This window comes from Rhea pennata, chromosome 5 (assembly GCF_028389875.1).
Source record: "Rhea pennata isolate bPtePen1 chromosome 5, bPtePen1.pri, whole genome shotgun sequence".
Taxonomy (NCBI): Eukaryota; Metazoa; Chordata; class Aves; order Rheiformes; family Rheidae; genus Rhea; species Rhea pennata.
In genome coordinates this window covers 16,736,281-16,756,838 of record NC_084667.1, presented here as the reverse complement: position 1 = coordinate 16,756,838, position 20,558 = coordinate 16,736,281, and the positions used below count along the sequence as shown (strand labels likewise).

The following is a 20,558-nucleotide window of genomic DNA, read 5'->3' as shown; positions in this document are numbered from 1 at the left end:
AAGCTTCAAAAGTAGCTTTGCAGAGGTTTCAAAATATTTGAATAACTCTGAAGTTGTTCTTTCTGCCGCATTCAGAGCATCTTTGAAATGTACTCTGTTGCTACATAGGGTCTGATCAAAAAGAACCATTGGATCTTGCATAGAGATTCCTATCTCACTTTGAAAGACTCAAGATATTTGAATAAGTGTTTGAAAACAGGATGCTCAAGAATAAAAACAAGTCAGAGACCTCTAGTGAAACTGAAAGGCAGTACATTTTTTTTCACGATATGGTTGCTCTCCATTTTTATATGTCATCTGCAGGTCTGTTAAGCAGTACTACAGAAAATACCTGATGACTTTGACCTAGGGAAGTTAAGGGAAGTTCTACCAGGACTTCTGCAGGGTCAGAATTTTAAGAGTCACTATCTCTTGGAAAGGTTAAGAAATTTCCAGTACATACGTGTTACTTATAATAGCCAGTTACAGGAATAGTAGACACTTTCCTTCAAAATCTTCAGGGCTGGCTACTCCCAGCTGTGCTCTTATAGGCTATAGAAGGCTTATAGGTTATAGAAGGCTATCCCTTCTCTTCTGGTATCACTGACAGCTTCAGGAAACTGGGTCAGTGTGGCATATAGAGGAATGTCTCAGTACAGTACACTGATGAATCTACAGTATAGGGAGCGAGGCGTTCTTGAGCAACTGGAAAGCTTCTGTTCTCCAGCACATTTTCATGAATGTACTACTGTTGAGGGGGTGCTTATTTTAAAGAAAAAACAGATTACACGAGGAACGGATATATAAATACTGTTTCCTCAGCAACCAGCAAGGACTTCTGATTAGATCTACTGTCATTTTGTATACAACAGAAAACATGATATAAAGGAGTAATCCTGGCAGTATAGAGAGAGTCATTTACAGGATATCCAAGCAGGGCTTGTCACCAATAGAAACTGAGTGGCAGATACTGACGATTGAGGGAAGTTTCTGAGAGTGATTTTTATGTATTTGTCTGAATCTTAAATTGAGACTTGCTGGGAATCTAAACTGCCCTCTCTTTACACTTTTAATTACCCTTAGATGATAGTCTGCATTTATGTATGGCTATTTTAATGCCATCCATTTACATTAGATTTTTCAATTCTCACTCAGAATTCTGTAGCTATGCTTCTAACTGAACATAGAGGAACGATTTCTTTCTTCTTCTTCTTTTTTTTTTAGAACATTGGGGAAGTTCTGACATCTTTAAAGGTTCCTGCTGAGCTGATATTTTTTCATGACCAGTAGATTTTTTTGACCCTTATCCCTGAATAGCAGAGGTGATGAAAAGACATTTGTTACCAGGTGTCAGTTTTGGAGGTGAAAATCCCCTCTAGAAAAGCTTCTGGTGGCATCCACTTGACAGGAAGCATGGCTCTTCCTCCTTTGCGATAGTAACTTGCTCTGAGAAAGATAAAATGCATGGAGAAGGTCACATACCCTGAAAGGGCTCAGATGTGCACCGCTGCATCAAATGGAGGGTGGATATAGCAATGGAAGCCAAGGAGGAACCAGGCATCAACACCACAAGTGCATCTGAGCAGTACTTTACACCCTGTTTGCAGTTGGGATGGAGACTAAGGGCGTTCAGGCAAGACTTTGCTGATGCTTGTCACATGGCATTGATGCAGCAAGTCTTCTTGACATCCTGAATTTAGAATTAGGGAATTTTTAAAATTTAAGATTATTTGTTATAAATGTATCTATGCTTGCTTTAGTGTCCGCACACACACATTTGAAGTGTTCTCTAGGGCCCAATCTGGAATAAACACAATTGAAGTGTATTGCGTAGTAGGTACAAACATGTCAATTCACAGTCTATTAATGCCAGTTAATTAACAGGCAATCAAATTCAGACACATAACGGACAATTCCACTGATTCTTGCTCAGGTTCTGCCAGACAGTTCATATTGTTCAGTCTTATAGATGATTTACTGAGTTATTCACAAGACAGAAATATCCTTACACTTACCTGTAAATATCCCTGGCCATCCCAAAATCACCAATTTTTGCTATTCTTCCTGCCCCAACGCAGGTCAAAAGGCAATTCCTGGCAGCTATGTCCCTAAAAAAAAAAAATAATACTTCTAATTCTAAACTCTTAAGTAGCTAAAAATAGAAAAAAAAGGGAGAGAGAAAGAATATTAGACCCAGTCCTACAAATCTTAGTTAGCTGTACACAAACAAGGAATAGTTATTAAAAACAAAAAATAATGCTAGTTACATTATCATTTTTATTAACCGCAATTAATAAAGTGCATTTATATTGCACTTTTTACCCAGTGATCTCCAAGCATTTCCCTCTACCATGTCCTTTCACCAAGGCAGAAAACAGGGTCAATATCAGACCTGTGACAGAGCCAATCTCTCTTGCTTCAACCATATTATGACCCAGATTTCTTTTTTGCTCTATTTTTTTAATCCCAGAATCACAGGAGTGTTTTTAATGGTATCTCAACAGTGACTCTGTCAGTGACAAATGTGATGCTATTGGGCAGTCCTAGTAAACACTGAAAAGTCAATGTAGGGCCAAAATCAGGAAATTGTTGCTTTGTTGCTTCTGGCCATCTCCCGTGGAACCAAAGCGACATATGGGAGCAAGCATTTGCTGGTTGCAGGTTTAGCTTGTGACAAATGGCAGTGGTGACTGCCTGACCAAGACTGAAGGATGTGCATTTATTTTAAATGTGTTCTGAAAAGGAACTCATTAAAAAATCATAGCACTGTAGGAATCCTGGTGACTGCCAAGAAAAATGAGTTTCTTAAACAACTCATGTTTCTTTCCACTGTCAGCCTTGAAAATTCCCTCAGAATTTGTAAGTCAAGCTCAGCTTTCTCTTCCTTTATCATCTGTGACTCCGAGGTGACAAGACCTGCCCTTAGTGACACCTCTGCAACCACGATGTGCTGCCTTGCCCTCTGAGATACCTGTTACCTGTACTGGTAACCAACCTCCCTGGCCTCTACATACACACTGGGATAAGGATTTCACTAACAGATACTAATAAAGGGCCTGAACAAAATTCTTTGCATACTGACTGACTGAACTGTTGGCTAAAGCAAAATGAGCCCATTGCCAGATTGCTTATACTAGAGATCTAACAGTGAAAGAGCTGAGCCAGAGTGTCTTGTCACTGTTAAAGCATCTTCCCTTTCTCTTCTGAAATGGAGACTGGTCTTGAGCAATAACAGTTGGCCTGTCCATTTGTTCACGTAAATGTTAGACGCTCTCCTTGCATGCTAGCAAGTAGCAAAATTTTATGCCCCTATTTGATGCAAGCCTCTTGCAATCTTCTGAGAGTGAGGAGACTCTGCTACAACTTTTCTACTCTTGGGATAGGAAGCCTATCCCAGTGAAAGAGCAGTTAACTGCTAATTCATGCCTTAATTATGGCCTTGGTACACCAAAGACAGTTCTGTGTGATCTTATGTGTGATCTTATGGACCATATACCTTGCACAATTCCTACTAGCGAAGGAGTTCCTGTAACCAGCTCCATCATCCAGTGGTAGGGTGGGAAAGAAAAGAGACAAAGACATCCTCAGCCAAAATACATATACTTTGTATATATACTTTTGGAATTTAGCAGAGCTAAGAACAACAATATGTGACGGTATTGAAAGAATGGGGACTTTTCATAAAAAACTTACCCAATTATGACAAGATCTGTTAGCCCAACAGATACTGTGGCTATGAGTGCAGGGGGAAGTTAGGAAAACCCCTCCTGAAGGCAGGCTCAAAGCAAAGATGTGATCTGCCTTAGGTTGTCATGAAGACAGGGATGCCCTGCATCCTGACTCTCAGTCCTTTTCAACTTAGGATTTATAAAACAGCAATAGGTCATCTCTGCCTTCTCAATGTACACTGCCTTTGTCACACTCCATGGATTTTATCAAAGGTGGATTTACAGCTATGCCATCGCAGGAACAGCTAGAGACTCAAACTTCCCTTTAGGCTACAAACTTCCTGGAGCTCCTGTTCTCTTCTGGGCAGACCAGCACCATGCAGTGCTTTCCCATACACCCAGCACATACCGCCCTTTGCATCCAGGCAGCATCACATGAGATGAAGAGAGGAAGAGAGGCCTTTTGTTGCAACCTGTTCAGCTCTGTACCCAGGCACACAGTCCATTTTCACTGCACTTTTCTTCACTCAGTTTTCTTCACTTAGTTACTACTAACCATCACCTATTAAAGGTTCTGAATCTTTATCTGCCGGACTTTACATTTACTATCTTCTTGTACCCATTTTAGCTTCTGTGGAAGAACTGTGGCAATAAGAAGAGGATGAGACTTGACTGAGGCCACATCCCAAGCCTGTGGCAGACGTGGCAAAAGATTGCACATCCTTCAGTTGCTGCCTCTGATGTTATAATCACAAAGCCATAACATATCCCGTATCTCAATCTCATGTCTTTTTGCTCCAGTTGCTGCTTGCCACTTGTTTCCCTCAGTTCCTCCAGTCTCTACCCACTCCTGCCTAGTTCTCTTTGCTCTGTGCGCTGTCATGTGCATGCACACGTGCTTGAGCGGGTGGGTGCATCTGTTGTCTTCTTGCATAACTCCAGGCTGTATGTAGGTTTAATCAGAGCCTATGTGGCCCTCTGGATGCAGGCCTCTCCTTTCCTTTACAGCCAAGAGCTGAGCTCAGCATGGACTTTTATACTTAGGAAGGAATTCAATGGTATGCTATGCGTGGGAACACTGTGAGCTGAAAGAACTCCTAAGCAGAAGCAAAGGACTCCAACATCCACTTGGGGATTTTAAAGGGCTACCTATAATAACCTTTACTTCTTCTATATTATTTTATTCATGTTTGAAGCCTGTATGTCAACATTTTCTTACTCTACAATTGAGGAAAAAAGTGTAAATAGATAAATAAGGGTTGCTCAAGATCACACAGCAGGTCAGCTGCTGAGTTGGGAAGAAAATCTTAAAAGTTCAGGCCACACAAATGCTGTATTTTTTTCCTCCTAACGTACCTGTTCTCCCTTTCTCTAGTCAGCAGCTCAAATATTTTGGGCTCTCCTGTGCTGACAGGACAGTAAGCCAAGACAAGGAGATCAGAAAAGAAAGAGAAATGATACCTTACTGTCTTACAAAACTAACACAGAGCGACACTACCATCTAGTGGACTACACGGATAATCTCAATTGTATCTCCATTCTAGGCACCTGAAAAATGAACATTTGAAAATATTCACTGTGAACAGGAAGATTCCTTTCTCTCCAAGACTCAAAGACTAGCACACAGCTCAACTCCTGTCAACAGCCAGTGAGATCAGTCTGGGCACCTACATACAACCTGAATTGGTGGAGGAAATCTCTGTCTTCCCCCTAAAGATTAGCTCTGGGCAATCCATTGTAAATAGAAATTGCACAAGGTTAGGGGACGCAGGTCTGAAGTGTCTGTCCTCACCTGTGGATGAAATGATTCTCTTCCAGATATTTACAACCGCAGGCAATATCCCTAGCGATGTTCAGCAAGTCCTGCATCGTTAGTGTGGATGGCTGATTCTGGAAAAGGACACAGAAAATGGTAAGGGAAGAATAGTGGAGAAGGGGAAGGGAGAAACACACATACAGGGTGGGGGAAAGGTTAGTCAGGAGCAAAGAGGAAGACAGGTAGATCAAGGCAAAGAATTAGAAAAAGAGTGAGGTTTTATTGAAGCCAAAAACCTGCAGAAGTTTCTGATTCTCCTCAGCACAGTGCATAAGTGTGAGCTGGTAAGAGATTTATGATGCAGCTTGAATACCCCAGGAAAGGACATGGGAGAGAACTGCTCCTTGATGTTGCTAGACTTTGTGAAATAAAAACACAAGCAGGTTTAAATGGTGAGAAGAGGGGAAAAAAGAACTTCTGAAGATGATGATCAAATCACAAAATAAACCCAGAAAATTTCTTAAGAAAACATATCCATGAACTCTGAGAGAGGGAGAGAACAAAAAGGCACAAGTGTGCATCTCTGTACCAGCACTCAGCATTCACCAGCCTACCTCTGCTGTGGAAGGGGAGGGAATACCCTCAGGAGCAGTGGGCACAAAAGGGATTCCTTATTAGAGGGCTCTGAGGTGGTAGCAGCCCTTCATAATCTACGCTTTCCTAACAAGGAGCAATAAGGAAGTCTTTCTCCAGGACCCCTGCTTATTTTCATAGAGTCATTTACGTCCCTGTAGGGAAAGTTCCTTGGTGTTTCTCCAGGAACTTCGATATTGCTTTGGAGAGGGGTGGGGAGAAATTGCTATATTGTTCATCAAAGGCCCAAGAAATATCAAATAAATTGCTCTTTTCAACCTGCTTTTGTTTCTAGGTGCCACTATCTCTCTAATTTCTCATGCTCAAACCATGTAATTTGCACTACAGCTACTGTTTTTATTGGCTAGGCAAGTTATTCTACAAAGCTCTTGGACATCTGCCAGTGAGAAATATTACAAAATAGGCATTTCTAGAGAGGAAATGAAGAACAAGGAGGACAAATAGAACCACAGAGAGCAGACTGTCTCTGCTCCGAGATCCCTCTGCCAGAAGGCTGCTGGGATTCATTTTCTCTGCAGTTCTGTCAGGCAAGCTCTGTTTTCAGAAAAGGTGTACAGGGACATTTCTCCAAGCACTAAGTGAAATTCAAATATTTTATTCATTATCAGCTAACATACTTAGTGTCAGGTTTATTTTCACATGATGTTTAAAAAATAACTGTTCTTCACATTACCACTATACATTATGTACAAATAAGAATATTATTCTTTGTTGCCAGTCTTGATCCCACAGATTTTATCTACTCACAGAAACTGCACTACTTTCACTATAAATGACAGAATTAAAGATATAAAAATTCCTCCATATGGGTGCTGTTATAGCAGCGTAAGTGGTATATTTATTTCTGCATGAGGAAGGCATTAAGGCAGACTTTTTAAGAGCACGTTAATACCAGCCTAAAAGTACACACGCATAAAACTATATTGTCATAAGTACGAAGGAGTGTGTGTCTGTGTGTGGAGAAGCTGGGCAACTGCATCATGTGATGTAGCACCTGAGGTACTCGTCAGCCCCCTCTACTCTCTTCTTTGTTCCTTCTGTGCCTGCCTCTAGCCAACGTAGGCATATCAATACAAAAAATAATGCAGAATCAGGCCTAACACTTCTGTGTGCTCAAGCACAGATATGTACTTATTTAACAGAGGTGTCCAGCAACACACTGTTAAGAAACATGAGCACATATTTAGAATCAGCTATTCATAACAAGAGTACTGAAAATAATTAATTCCAATTATTCACTGTACCTTGTTATCATCACTACATTATTAGAAATCAGAGCTGCCTTATGATAACCCTCATGTCAATTTTTTTTTAACAAAAACTTTTTTAATACAACATTTGACTTGATAATTTCATTTGCTATATGCAGGCCCAGCTCTTCAGCTAGTATAAATGTATGTGTCTGCATGTGATGTTGATGTATACCTAAGGACTCGGTGCAGCAAATTCCTATTACTGCTTATCAGTGTTGCAACTTCAGTTCCTCACATACTGCCACAGTGCACAGAGAGTGATGCAGACATGGCAAGAAAAATACCTCTACATCTGTGTTCCAGTTACAGTGAACTCCAGAATGGCAGGACAGGATTTTACTCTTTCCTCCTGAGTCACTAAAAAACTAGAGCTCTTCCCCTGTTTTCTTTTTCTCTTACTGACATCTGCTCAAGCCAGGCAAAGAGAATATGTGTGCAGAAGTTTGTAGGAGCTGGGACACAGAGACAGCCCTGCTTGGCTTCAGTGCCTTTATCCCATTCATAAAATAAAACTAGCAGTAACACAAACAGCCAAAAGCCTAGCAAAGAAGTTATCTTACCACCCTGGGTCGATTCTGCCGAAGGAAACTCTTCATATCTCCTCCAGCCATGAGCTCAAGCAGAATGAAGCGAGGCAGCGTCTGTAGGCTCACACCGACGCACTGCACAATGTTTTGGTGATTGAACTTACTGAAAGCCAAGATCACAGCAGCATGGAAGACAGAAACAACATTAGCAACTGGCCAGCACCTATCACGCTCACTGTTCTGCCTTGAGGGCCTGGATTGAAAGGAACGCTGAATGCAGTGCAAACTACCAAATTAATTCCAACTTCAGCCATATCAAAGTGCCTCTCCAATTATGAACCCCCAAGAACAGGCTTCTGCCTGGCTCTGCCCATGAAAAACTTCCTTAGAGGGTATGAAAAGTTGAAAGTAAGGCAGAGCTTTGTCTGTGAAGAGAGAATTTAACACAGACTCACTGAATGGGAGAGGTGAAAGGGAAAAGAAAACCACATACTTCAAATATCCAATGATTATTGGCATTTGTGAAACAAAACCGTGTCCTGTGAGGATTTTATTTCAGCATTGGTTACTTTAAATACACTGCTGTCTAGTTTGGTGGACTCAGTTCAGTAGCTAGTCTGCCAAAGAGAGACCCAGCTAGTACCTCCTGTGGCAGCTGTGTGACAGCTTTTTGTGTCTCAGAAAAGAAAGCTGAGACTGTCAGCAAGCTCACTAAAACCCAGACACTAGATAGCAACAACTTACCTTGGATAGTGATTATCTGGGTAATATGGGAACTGCAAATGCAAAGGAATTTGGGAGAGAGGGGGGGTCATATTCTAACTGAATCATAGCATTCGGTAATTGTTTTATTGAATTGTTCTTTAAAAATCATGCATCAGCGTTGCCTCCTCCTCAGCTGCTACTCAAATTTTTTGCAGACTTTGGGAAATGGCCTTATGAGATTCGTTCTTGAATCATGCTTTAATAGAAGAAAAACAGCATGTTTGTGTGATTCAGGCCAGACAATGAGAAGTAGAAATAGTTATGGGAATGGCTCAATCCATTATCTTTCCCAGGCAAATAAATTTTATATAGCTCATAGGTCACTGTCAGAGGATCTTGCACATGAGACCTGATAAACTTCCTGTCAAACCTGCAAAGACATCAAAAGCCAGGATACATCTAAGAGAAGTGGCCTCCGCAAGAAAAGGGCAATGTTCTATCTGTGCCAGCTACTAGCACACATATTCCCTACCTCATCCCTACAGAGTTTTCAGAGTGCCTCACTCAGCTATTTTTGTATGAAGAAGGGCCAAACCCCAAGGATCTTCACTGCAGAAAGCATTTACTGATGACAAACAGATCTGCAGATAAGGAAAACAAAAAGGCTGCACATACACTTAGCTGCTGCATGAAAGCCACACCGGAAAAAGCTTTTCACACCTTCATCTTCAGCTGTAAAACTGTTCTAAAAACCCTCACGTTTATTTGCAAGAGACAATGCAGCTTAAACCCCTAGTATCCAGGCTTATAAGCTTAACTCCCTGGCACACAGCACCACCTTGGTGCTGATCTTCATCCTGGATGAGGCTGGACATCTGAGTTGCTGCACTGGCAGTGCTAATCTTCAGCTTTCCTGTTGCATAGCCTGCTTGCCATTTCTCCACAGAAAATTTAGTTTAACAAGGGCTTCAGGACATGATTTATACTTAGTAGAATAGCAATGGGATTCTTTGAGAAGGAAAATATTTCAAACACAGAACACACCTGTACAGGAATGTTGTACCTTTTTACTTCTCTGAACGTGACTGGTAAAACAAGCTAGCAGAAATTTGTGTTGGGATGCCCACAAAAAAGAAACACACATACTTTGTCTGAGATGAACAAGCGACTGAAAGCAGCAACTCATACACTACTAAACTGCCACCTAGTGAAAAAAATAAGGCTGGATTTCTTTACCAAACTCAAGCAAATGGATTAATAATTATTATTACATTGCTGCTATTCACCCTGCCTGCTACAGGTATGAAAACTGCAAACTCTACCTCATTATCAAAGCTTCCATCAGGAAATCCATCTCATCCTGCTCAGAGCAGACTTCTGGCAATGTCTGTTAAGAAGAAAGAATGTGGGGACCACCCCAGCAAAGAATTGAGAACATTGAGGGAAGCACAAATAGAAAAAGAAGAAAAAAAAGAACAAGCAAGCAACACGAGCATCAGTGACTTCAGGCATCTCTGAGGAGGGCCTCATCTTTTTAGTGCCCAGTTTATTGATCTGTTCATGACCCATTTGGCAGTTAAAGGAACAAGCAAGCAGTGACCTACTTATGGAGCTTTTGTGTGTGCATTTAACTCTATACAGTGTGCTGGAGCAAAATAGCTTCTGCAGATCTGATAAGCACTTTAAAACCACAGGTGTGAATTTATTCTCCTTTTCGGTGTTTCTACATTGCAGCACATGTTCCCATGTCACATGAGACATACAACAATGTGATGGATATAATTGTTTCTTTGTCTTTATAGCTTTCTCTCCTACAAGCAGATTTGGACAGCACCTGCCACTGATATACATGAACTGAGAGTGCAAGTTGCAGCAGAAGCAGCGCCTGTGCCCACTGCCCTAGCATTGCAGGATGATTTGGCCACAGCTGTGGGTAATGCTTGTTGCCAAACTGCACGCAGAGAGATGGGATGTTGCTGCTGAGTGTGGGGAGGGCTGGCATGGAACAGCAGTTCTTGTTATTTGCAGTGTGGGCTATAGAGACTAGAGCTGCATTTCGCTGTCTGAAATCAGTAATTGCTTCACAGACTACTTTGCAGATGATTTATTACATTGGTAAAATATCCACAGACAGTATGTTGCTAATACATATTCTTAAATTTATTCACAGTCTGCACCTGCTTCTTCTGCAAAGTCTGATTAGGGCCAGTTGACTACATCATGATGCAAAATAAGCACAGTCACACACTGAACCTCACGGATACTGTATCAGTTTCCAGCACAGGAGAAGAAACTAAGAAAAAAGAAGTAGCTAATTCCTTTTTAAGAAAGAATAAATACGCTGCATACAATTTACTTAACAAACACTGGTCATGTGTTTAAGCCATAAGTACAAATTGCTTTGGACAATAAGAAATATGGCCAGTGCCTGAGAGGGAACTGCACAGCCACCACAGTGCTTAACTGCATATTGGTTTGCTAACATATTGCTTAACAGGGAGAAAATAAATGTTGACCAGTTGTGTACTTATAAACAAAAAGGAATTCAGAGAGGTATGCTAAAAGAGATATTGTAACAGAGATAATGAAGAAGCTTGTATTTCCAGTGAAAAAGTATGGAAAATTAACATGATATCATAATACGTATTTATAGCAGCATAGTTAACACTGCAGAGTATTAAAAGACTACCTGAAAGTTTGTTCTATAGGCAGACAGACACAACCCCCAGTGTAAAGAAAATATAACGATCAAAGAGTATAAATGTTGCAATACAGTAACTTCATCTGAAAAAATTACAAGAAGGCATTTAAAAATACTGAACTGCAGAAGTAATAACAGTATCAGTGTTTACTCTTTGCTGTCAGATAAATACTTTATACTATTTTTTGCATTTTTCTTTTTTCAAGACTTAGGAATCCCCTCCTCCCACCATAAAATATCTGCTTATTGCTTTATTTTCCTCCCTAATTTATTTTTTCCTGGCTACTCAGATCTTTAAATCGTTGTGGTAGAAAGGCACTGCACAGGGGCTCTATCAGCCTAGTAGGGCTATAAAGGATTTTCAGTAAGATTTTCAATGACCCTCTTAAGAGAAGTTAATTTTAGGGGGGCAAGCCAGATTCTATAGCAGGATAAACTGGTGGTTCTGGCTGATTACAAGGGAGTTTATTTCTTTATGCTGATAGAGAATTTGATCTACTGTTTTAACAATATTTAATAATATTATACAGTCCCTGGGCAACTAATTCACACAGCTTCCCCTCTGAGGGCAAAGGCCGTATCTCTCCTGAGCCGTGAGAATGGAAGCTACAAAAAAGACCATACTTCTTAGATTCTCATCCTAGTTAGATCACAGCTTACAGCCATTAGGCATGCAGCAAACAAGACAGATGTTTTACTTCCAATCTGCTGCTAGTGCCACACAGCTTTAAAATCAAAGTTCACATACATCATCATGCATGTAATGACACTGGTTCTCTGATTGGAATGGTAATAAGCTAATATGGCCCTTACAGGCAATTATTGCTGTATAAGAAATCTATGGGTACTGACCTTGACTGCTACTTGAAGAGGGTTGGGATCTCCTGCAATACCTACCACTGACCCCTCATAAACCTCTCCAAATGCACCATGTCCCAGTGCCCTGGGAAAAAAAAAAGAAAAAAGAGAGACAGAATAGATGTTATTACGGCCCTGGATCCAGCACTGGCTGAGCTCTTCTTTTTATCCAGTCCTAGAATGGGGTTAGAGCCTGCTGTAAGAGAGGAACTTGATGACAGTGTTACGGTTTATTCTCAAAGCCTCCCAAAATAACTTCTCAGCATCTCCTGGTGCTGTCCCTAAAGCAAGGAAGCTGCATCATCAATAGTTCTGAACATACAAAGCAGCTTGCTCAGTCCTAGGGCTCTGTCTCAAAGTATAGCAATAGCAAGGTAAGAAAGGGATTGGGAATAAGAGATAAGGAAGACTGTGAGCTGATATCTACAGGAGATGGTGCACAGAGGGATGACCAAGCTCTTCATTCAAAGGTTTATATAGCTTTAACCAGCATCATCTGGATTGTATGGAGAATCAAAGCAACCTAGTGTGCATTTCCTTGTGACAGAAAACATTGAAAAATTAATAGTGCTATAAATTTGGAAAGGAGCTACTGCTAGGTGTTGGGTGTTATTCAGGACATCATATAAAAACACAGAGATGAAATACACTCTGCTCTGAGTGGGAGCATAAACCGGTCCACGTAACACGAGAGTCATGAATTTACGCTTCTGCTTGAGCTCTTTATTGGATCAAAATATTTTCAGAGAACATCATGTCACATCTGTCATATCTGGCTGCTTGGACTAGGTGCTTTCCAGTTAGCCAGGCAAATGGCCCTCACTTTCTTGTCTTGGATGCCTGATGGTAAATAAAGCAAGCACGAGCTATACCTCTGCCTTAGCTCCAGGCTGCCTTTTCTCTCCCGTGCCAGGGAACAGACCCTGCAGCAAGTCTTACCGAAGCAGAGAGATGTTCTTCCGTGGGATTTCCTTCAGCTCACTCAGAGTGGCAGCCTTCCCTGCAAACCAGTAGTTGGGGTTGTAATCTGTCATGATGGTTGATGTGCGGATTTTGCTCAGTTTATATTCTGGGCTCTGCAGTCGTGCTCTGGCTCCTTCTAGCTGCTGCTTCTTAAGGTGATAAACTGGATTGAGGCAAATAAAAAGGCAATACTGAGACAGAAAAGACAACTGGCCATAAAGAGCAGAAAGAATAAACCAAGTCAATGATTATAAATGCTCAAGAAATCTCTTTAGCTCTCCAGTATCACTCTTATTTCCACACTCAGTAGTGTAATACTGGATAAGGATAAGACTGTCTGCCTACAGAGTCCTTATGACACAGAATAAGCTTCGGCTTCTTCTGCTTCTTCTTATGTTGGCTAACGAAAGGCTGGTCCACAAAACACCTTGCTGGCACCCAGTTCCAAAAGCTAAGCAAGTGAAACATGACATCCACCTGAACGAGTTATATGTTTAATTGCAGACTATGACTTCAATTTAGGTAGTAACAGTGGCTAAAGAAATGCCTGCTAACAGGGCTTTCCAAACTCTTCTCTCCAGTAAATACTAAACCAGAGCAGTCCTTGCTCTCTGGGACTACACTTCTGTCTACGCTTCATTCCGGGCTTTGTTGTGGGATGGTCATGTTTCCTATCACACCTTTCTCCCTGTCCCTCTGATCCACCTGGGGATCAAAACAGTCTGGTTCTAAGTATTAATAGTAGCAGTATGTGGTGGGATGTTTTCATTTTGTCTAACTTCACTGGGAAAAGCCAAGTCAAAGAAAGATGAGGAGCAAGTGTAAAGATGTTTCTTACTGATAGATAGGCTGCCACAAGTGAGGATCATTCCAAGCACCACAATCATAGCCACCACAGCTAGGAGGAGTGGGAGAGGTAGGTGTCCCTCTGGGATAGGACCCTGGGGTACTGGAAAAAGGAAAAAGAGAGACGCATTAGTCAGAAAGAAATCAGAGCTGCAGTCAAGAATCCCTTTAAAGGATGCTTCTATTTCAGAAAATGACACAGAAATCATGACCTTAAAAATTATAGCAAATCTCTTTATAGCCCTGGAGATTGAAAAAATTCACAAATCATTTAAAAACACAGAATCACTTATCTATTGCACAGTTTTTCACTAATGGATAAAATCATTCATTGTAAGTTGAAAGTACTTTACAGTATTTATGCTTTGGAGTTCCAAGAGACTGTCTCAGGAAACAACAGTGAATATTAGGCACCAGCCAAACAGGAACAGAAGGAAATTGCTGTGAAAGGAAGTGATTCGTGGCTTAAATAACTCAGTATAGGGTGGTATATTATACCAGTGAGGTATTTATGCTTAAATATTTGCAGATAAAGCAATCTGATGCACTGCACCCATTCATATATTTTACCTTTTACCTAACCAAAACCTGAATTTTGGAGATGGTGACAGATGTAGCTCAGTGTATGAGGAAAGGACATCAAGACTTTTCAATCATATGTTGGCCAGACATTTCTTGTAACACTGAGTTCACTGGAGCCATCAGCTGTAACTCAGTGATTTGACTGTCAAAAGACCAGGAGGAGAGAAGATGCAAAGAACAAAAAAGCCATCCAAAAAGGAAAAAAATCCACATTTTACCAGTGCAGGTGACATTGTCGTTGGCTAGCACAGCCCCTATCTCACACTGGCAGACTGGCAGGTTTGTGTCAGGGTCTCGCTTACAGTTGTCCGAGTGGCAGTGGCTGCAGTTCAGATAGATCTGAACCTCCACTTCACCGTGACTCTCCATGGCTGAATGAGGAAGACAAGACAGGCAGGTTTAGTTTAGCTTTTCCCACCTTGTTTAGGTAAGGACACAAAAGGGCAGGAGCTACACCTTCTTTCTTTCTTTGCAGAAGACTAAACAGTCCAACAGTGTGGACACCTCAGACACCTGATGGGGGCCAGGAGGAAAAAGGGATTCAGTCCCTCAAGCAGGCACAGAGCTCCTGAAGTGAACTGACCTTAAAATGACTGGGGCTGAGGATGTGCAGGTGAACTTGATGACCAGTGTCTCTCCTGGCTTATGAGAGAGAGTTGGGAAAGGTCTCAAGTAGTATAGATGTATTTAAAGGAAGGATCTGACCTGCAGATTGCAATATGCCAGAGTAAAATGCGCAAAAGGCAAAGACAGGAGGAGAAGGAGCAGGAAATAGGAAGTAATAAAAGAGGAAGAGAAAAGAAGGAAGAAAAGAACTTGGATGAAGAAGAAAAAGTGCATTGTACCTGCCAGGGGATGCAAGAAGATCTCTCCAATGGGGTTCACAAAAGAGATGCCATCCTGCCCACCAGCCGTGATATCATCATTAGCAAAGGCATGCCCCCCTGAAGAAAGAAGAGTCTGACTAGCTGATTAGCATTGCATGCTGCAAAAACATGATGCCTCTAAAGTGCCCTCTTTCCTCCAGGTTCTTATCATCTGGGGTCATCCTGCAACCTTCCACTGATATTAATACATATCATGCCCTCGACGGATAACATAAATTCAACCCAACCAGTCCCAGGGCTAGTGAAGTGAACTGTTCCAGTGCAGGTTTCTCAGTTCAGCAACGTAAAAACATATTTCTTTTCAACAGAAAAAGGAAATGGAACATTTTCCACAGGCAACTGGGGACATAGGGAAGAGTCAGTACTCCTTCCAAAAGCATGTAGGCATATTTCTGTAACCTTAATTCCCTCAACTAAAGAGATACGATGTGAGGGTTTCATACAATCTAACTTGAAGTCTCTGTGAATCACCTTATGGATCAATCTTCCTCTGTACTGAGAGCTCCAGCCCCTAACTGCAGGTGCTTTGAATTGCACAAAATTAGACAACATATCTATTTCTTTAACAGACTTACCTCTATAGCCTCCGCCTCCTCCACCAGAAGTACAAGCTCCTCCTCCCCCACCAAAGCCACCAGAGGTGGCCCACTGGAGCTTGGCTAGTGCTTGGGGACAAGCTTGACCTCCTTCTCCGCCTTCCAGGAGGGACTTCCCAGCCTGAGGAAGCAGAGTCACATCTTGCCAGCCACCACCTCCACCTTCACAGACAGAGTTGGAGAACAAAATAAGAACAGGTAAGAAAAGCACTAGCAAAGGAGAGCACGATACTGCAGAGAGATGGAGGCTGGCTCTTATTAATTTCCTAAGGCATGCCTGCATTCAAGTTAACGCTTGAGGGAAAAGACAACAGACAAGCTCCTTGTTGCTAAGGACAGTAACGTAGTGGAAATCTAGTGCAGGATCTATACGGTACCTGCTGCCTGACAGACACCTAAGCACCAACTTCTAATGCTGTTGGGGAAATAGAGAACTCACTAGTTCCTTTTGGAATAAGGGGTTGGAGCTTTCAGCCGCTTGAGATGCTGAGTTCCCTGGAGCAAATAAAATCTAAACCGGACTTCCTCATTTCCTTCTAGAGAACTCCACATAAGGCTATTACAGCAGGAGATGGAGAACCACTACCATTTTTGTCTCTTAGGAATGGGTTCCAGGCACAGCTGCCACACAATTACAAGTAAGGTTTGATTTCTGCGATAATTCCAGAAATGTTCTTGTTCTCCAGGTTTTGGAAGAGTAAAAGGGAAGAAGTCTCCTCTTCTCTTTTCATTAAAGGCCATTACTACAGTGTGGAGGAGCATGCCCTACTTCAAACCACCATCTTCATTCTGTGACTCATTTCTTGGAAGAGAGGACCCTTTCTAGAGAAATAAGATCTCCTGGAGCACTCCTTGTCTGTCCTGTGCATCCTTTCCTAGTAACACTCTGCAGCAGAAGACATCCTTTATGGACTGCCAACACATTTCTAATAACTGCTTACACACACACACACACACAAGAGAGAGCGAGCGAGAGGAGCCTCTCGCTTCATACCAACAGCACATTTGTATATTCAGCCATCAGATCCAAACTTTATACGGTTTTAGTGTCTCACCTGCTGCCCCTGTACTCCCACTGACTCCAGGTACTGCAGTGCTGTTCTCAAACTGCTCCAGGGGTACATCATCTAGGGAGCTGTCCTGAGCCTTCAGGTAGGCTTTCCCTCCTCCTCCTGCTGCGATGAGCAAAGGTTCGAAAATCCCATTTTTCTGCTGGAAAACCCCCCATCAAACATCAGAAAAACTTTACATCCCTTGCATATGTGAACTCACACAACTCATTGAATCAAAAAGCATGAAAGCAGCTTAAAGAACAACAGCCCAAGGCCAGGACATTGCTTCTAATTGTTTCCTGACTGCATTACAAAAATGTTCTACACAGTGTTTCTGTGTACAAAAGTAACTGGTCTTCTTTAATTAAACACTGGAGATTTTTTTGGTAGGACTGCTGCCAGTACTAATGAGGGATCCTGGTCTGATTCCCAGACCTGAGCTGCCAGAACTGAGAAGCAGTTCAACTTGTTTGGTGATTGTGACAAGTATGATCAAGGATATGAAAAGAGATAAATAATTTGAATTGAAAAGACATAAAGGCAGAGAGTGGGAGACTGATAGAGCAGGGGAGAGACTCCTCCATCAGGTTCTTGTAAGAACTGAGAGTGTCATACAACATGACAGTGAAAACTAGTTGCTCTGCTGGAAACTGCCTGGGAAGGATGGAAAGAGTACTTACTCTGAAGATGTAGGTTGCTCCTCCTCCACCCCCACCTCCTCCAGCCCAGTCCTTCAGATCCTTCTTTTCTTTGTAATCTTCTTCAATGAGAGATGATTCCCCCAAGCAGATCTTCTGGGTTTGAGGATTGCCCTGAAAGAGGACAAGAGATGTACTCCTAAGTCAGCAAAGTTCAACTCTTGAGAGTTATCTGTATCTTTCAGGATAATAATATATTGTTTGAGATATATACACTGATATACATACAAACATACATATACATATATGCCTGATAAATACAAGCTGTGTGGAGAGCAAGCTCTTCTACAAGGACCAACAGCTGAGGGAGGGATCTGTTCTGTTACCTCTGATTTGCAAACTGGCATTACATATACAAGTGAAACTACAAATGCTCACAGAAAAAAAAAGTAAAGCAATGCAGCAATAACTCATTATTGATATCCCAAACTCCTATTTTGCATGTTTACAACTTCTTACACCCAAGAACATTAAAATGTGTTTGAACTATGGATTAATTTTAAGAACTTCTTTACTGCTGTACTTAATATATATTTCTCAGCTTAATAAATATAAAGCAGACAAAGGTGATTTGCACATAATTAACAGTGAATTACTGAAGGGAGATAGCTAGTGCAGGAAGATACTTTGCAATTTGGAGAACAGTTCATGAAATGCAAGGGACTCATGGACACCTATGAAGATTATGACCTAAGGCTAAAGAATACATTAGTGAGGACTGCAGATATACAAAGGTATGCTTTATTTAAATGGACATAATTCTTGTACTATTTAAGTGAAGCATGGTTGGTTTTGGAACCTGTTTCAGTATCTGAATAAAAAATCATGTGTTTTGGGCAAAGCAAAGGGTAACTTTGAATGCCTACAAGAATACTGCATGCATCCCCAAGCTCAGGAGTCTATGTGGGGGGGAAAGAGAGAACAGCATTGTTCCCAGGCATGGGCTGACAGATGTCATTTCTGCCAAGAGGATCATAGCCTGAAAAGAGGTAGTTTTTGAAACTAACTGGTAAAAGGACTTTTAAAACATTTGTGTCTAACATTAGAGGACACATATATAAGCATTCACAACATCAATTTCTATTCTTCTTGAATGTTTTTTGTCACTGGGTACATCTAATTAAGGGGCCGCTGCATGCAGTGGGAAGAATCCCATTTCTTTTGACAGGCTTTGGATTCAGCCCTTAATCTCCAAGCTTAGAGAGTACATAACAGTGCAGCCCCGGTGCTGCTGAGGGTTGTAGAAACTCCTGTAATGAGCAGAAAATTATCTGAAATCCTGGCATGTAGAGAGAAATCTAGATTGTGGAAAAATAAGATAGGGAGCACACAACTCTTGCCTAGTAGCTGCCATCTTAAAACAAGCAGAAGAAAGCTGATGAAGAATTTCTTATTTTAAACATGAGGAGCTTAAAGCAGAGTTCCTGTGGGTTTTGTATTTGTTTGTGTATTTTGGGGTGGTTTCTCATTTTAGAGTTCTTTATATTTATTTTGAGAAGATTCTTCCTAACTTGGCTCACTGGTTCCTCCCAGTCTGCTGATTGGATTTCATTACTGGATCCCAGGATTTCTATTATTTGTCATCAGTACAGTCAAACCCCAAGCCACCCACTGAATCTTGCTCTTTTCTGTAGTCTTTGCCCACATGTGTTTGTGCAGCCCTCACCCCAGGGCAGGCATCCTCCCCCTGCTGCCCCACTAAGATGTACAGCAGCTCATCTTTCTCCAGCTGGAAGGTGGCCGAGATGAACACCCCATGGGACCTCTTATTGTGGTTCTTGGCTCCCTTCCCTCCAGCTGCACCATAGGCAGAAATCCTGGAAGGAAAAGGAAGCAGTTATATACAGAAATCTGACACTTTTCATCCCCAAAGCAACTTCCACTGTGAGCTCCCCCAGCCTGAGCTCCCAAACAGACAAGCTCCCCTGCAACAGCATCTCACAGCTGTTCCTTTTTCCAAGGTCCACACCACTATGTCTTCTAAAGAGGACGGGCGAACTCTCAGCCAGAGCACTAAGGACATAGGCTTCAGGGGTGAAAAGCATGAGCTGTTAAAGCTAAATCTAAAAGACCAAGGCAGCAGTCCCATTTGACCTCACCTCCACAGCCACTCCTGGTCTGATCTCTAAGTCACCACTGCCACCCTTCCACACTTCATGGTGACTCAGACACAAATCCTGACAGCCAGTGCTTCCCATTCTCTCTTGCTTCATTGTTCTCTTCACCCACTCAAGCTCCACAACCAGCAATTAGTTAAATGGCTGCCTCTCCAGCAAACACTAATACTCACCTGTATCGGTTTGTGGCTGGCACTCTCCAAACTTGCACTCCTCGAAGCCTGCCCTCTTTCTCCACAGTCACTGACACATTGCTGTTCTTATAAGCACTGTCGCACTGTGCTTGAGTTGGCCCATGTGGACCACTGGCACCACATGTTGTGAACCACCAGAGAACAACAGGTGTGTCCCCTGTGATCAAAAGAGCAAGAGTTGGGACAGATGTCAGCTTCACTTTATTTCTCAAATATGTGCAGTAACTCACAGAACTATGTAACCAAAGTACAAGTACCATCAAAACAAAAAACTGTTCCTGTTGATATATTTTCTTAGTGATCAAACCAGAAGCTTATTCAACAACAAACTTCACATCCAACATTAATAATTTTTATATAAGAATTGGATCGTCATGAAAAAGACCTTGTTGCTGCAGTGCCTGCTATCTGCAGGGCTTTAAAACCAAATACGCTCATTTGGTTGCATGTTTAAACTTAAGATTGTCATTCATGTGACTGTGAACTATTAAAAAAAAGACGGTGCATTCCAAAGTTAAGTAC

General features: G+C 41.7%; 2 protein-coding genes across 11 annotated transcripts in view; one reads left to right on the top strand and one right to left on the bottom strand.

The window, feature by feature from the left end:
• Positions 1-16,150, top strand: part of ITPKA (inositol-trisphosphate 3-kinase A) — a 62,174-nt gene extending 46,024 nt beyond the window's left edge. For 2 of the 10 annotated variants that reach the window (XR_009958574.1, XR_009958572.1), the window contains 3 exons: positions 5,023-5,559; positions 10,345-10,475; positions 10,713-11,662. The gene's annotated coding sequence lies outside the window, so the exon portion shown is untranslated. The other 8 variants (XR_009958573.1, XR_009958578.1, XR_009958576.1 and 5 more) reach the window with 8 other exon arrangements.
• The window catches only part of LTK (leukocyte receptor tyrosine kinase), a 98,811-nt gene that overhangs the window by 7,759 nt on the left and 70,494 nt on the right, over positions 1-20,558 (bottom strand). The window contains exons 13-27 of the mRNA XM_062576268.1: positions 20,016-20,193; positions 19,392-19,542; positions 17,708-17,839; positions 17,031-17,187; positions 15,955-16,137; positions 15,338-15,436; positions 14,711-14,863; positions 13,903-14,013; positions 13,041-13,227; positions 12,096-12,186; positions 9,865-9,929; positions 7,871-8,000; positions 5,440-5,537; positions 1,995-2,087; positions 1,324-1,425 (exon numbers count right to left, since the gene is read on the bottom strand). Coding sequence (XP_062432252.1) covers positions 1,324-1,425; positions 1,995-2,087; positions 5,440-5,537; positions 7,871-8,000; positions 9,865-9,929; positions 12,096-12,186; positions 13,041-13,227; positions 13,903-14,013; positions 14,711-14,863; positions 15,338-15,436; positions 15,955-16,137; positions 17,031-17,187; positions 17,708-17,839; positions 19,392-19,542; positions 20,016-20,193 — 1,930 coding nt within the window. The remainder of the gene's footprint in view (positions 1-1,323; positions 1,426-1,994; positions 2,088-5,439; positions 5,538-7,870; positions 8,001-9,864; positions 9,930-12,095; positions 12,187-13,040; positions 13,228-13,902; positions 14,014-14,710; positions 14,864-15,337; positions 15,437-15,954; positions 16,138-17,030; positions 17,188-17,707; positions 17,840-19,391; positions 19,543-20,015; positions 20,194-20,558) is intronic.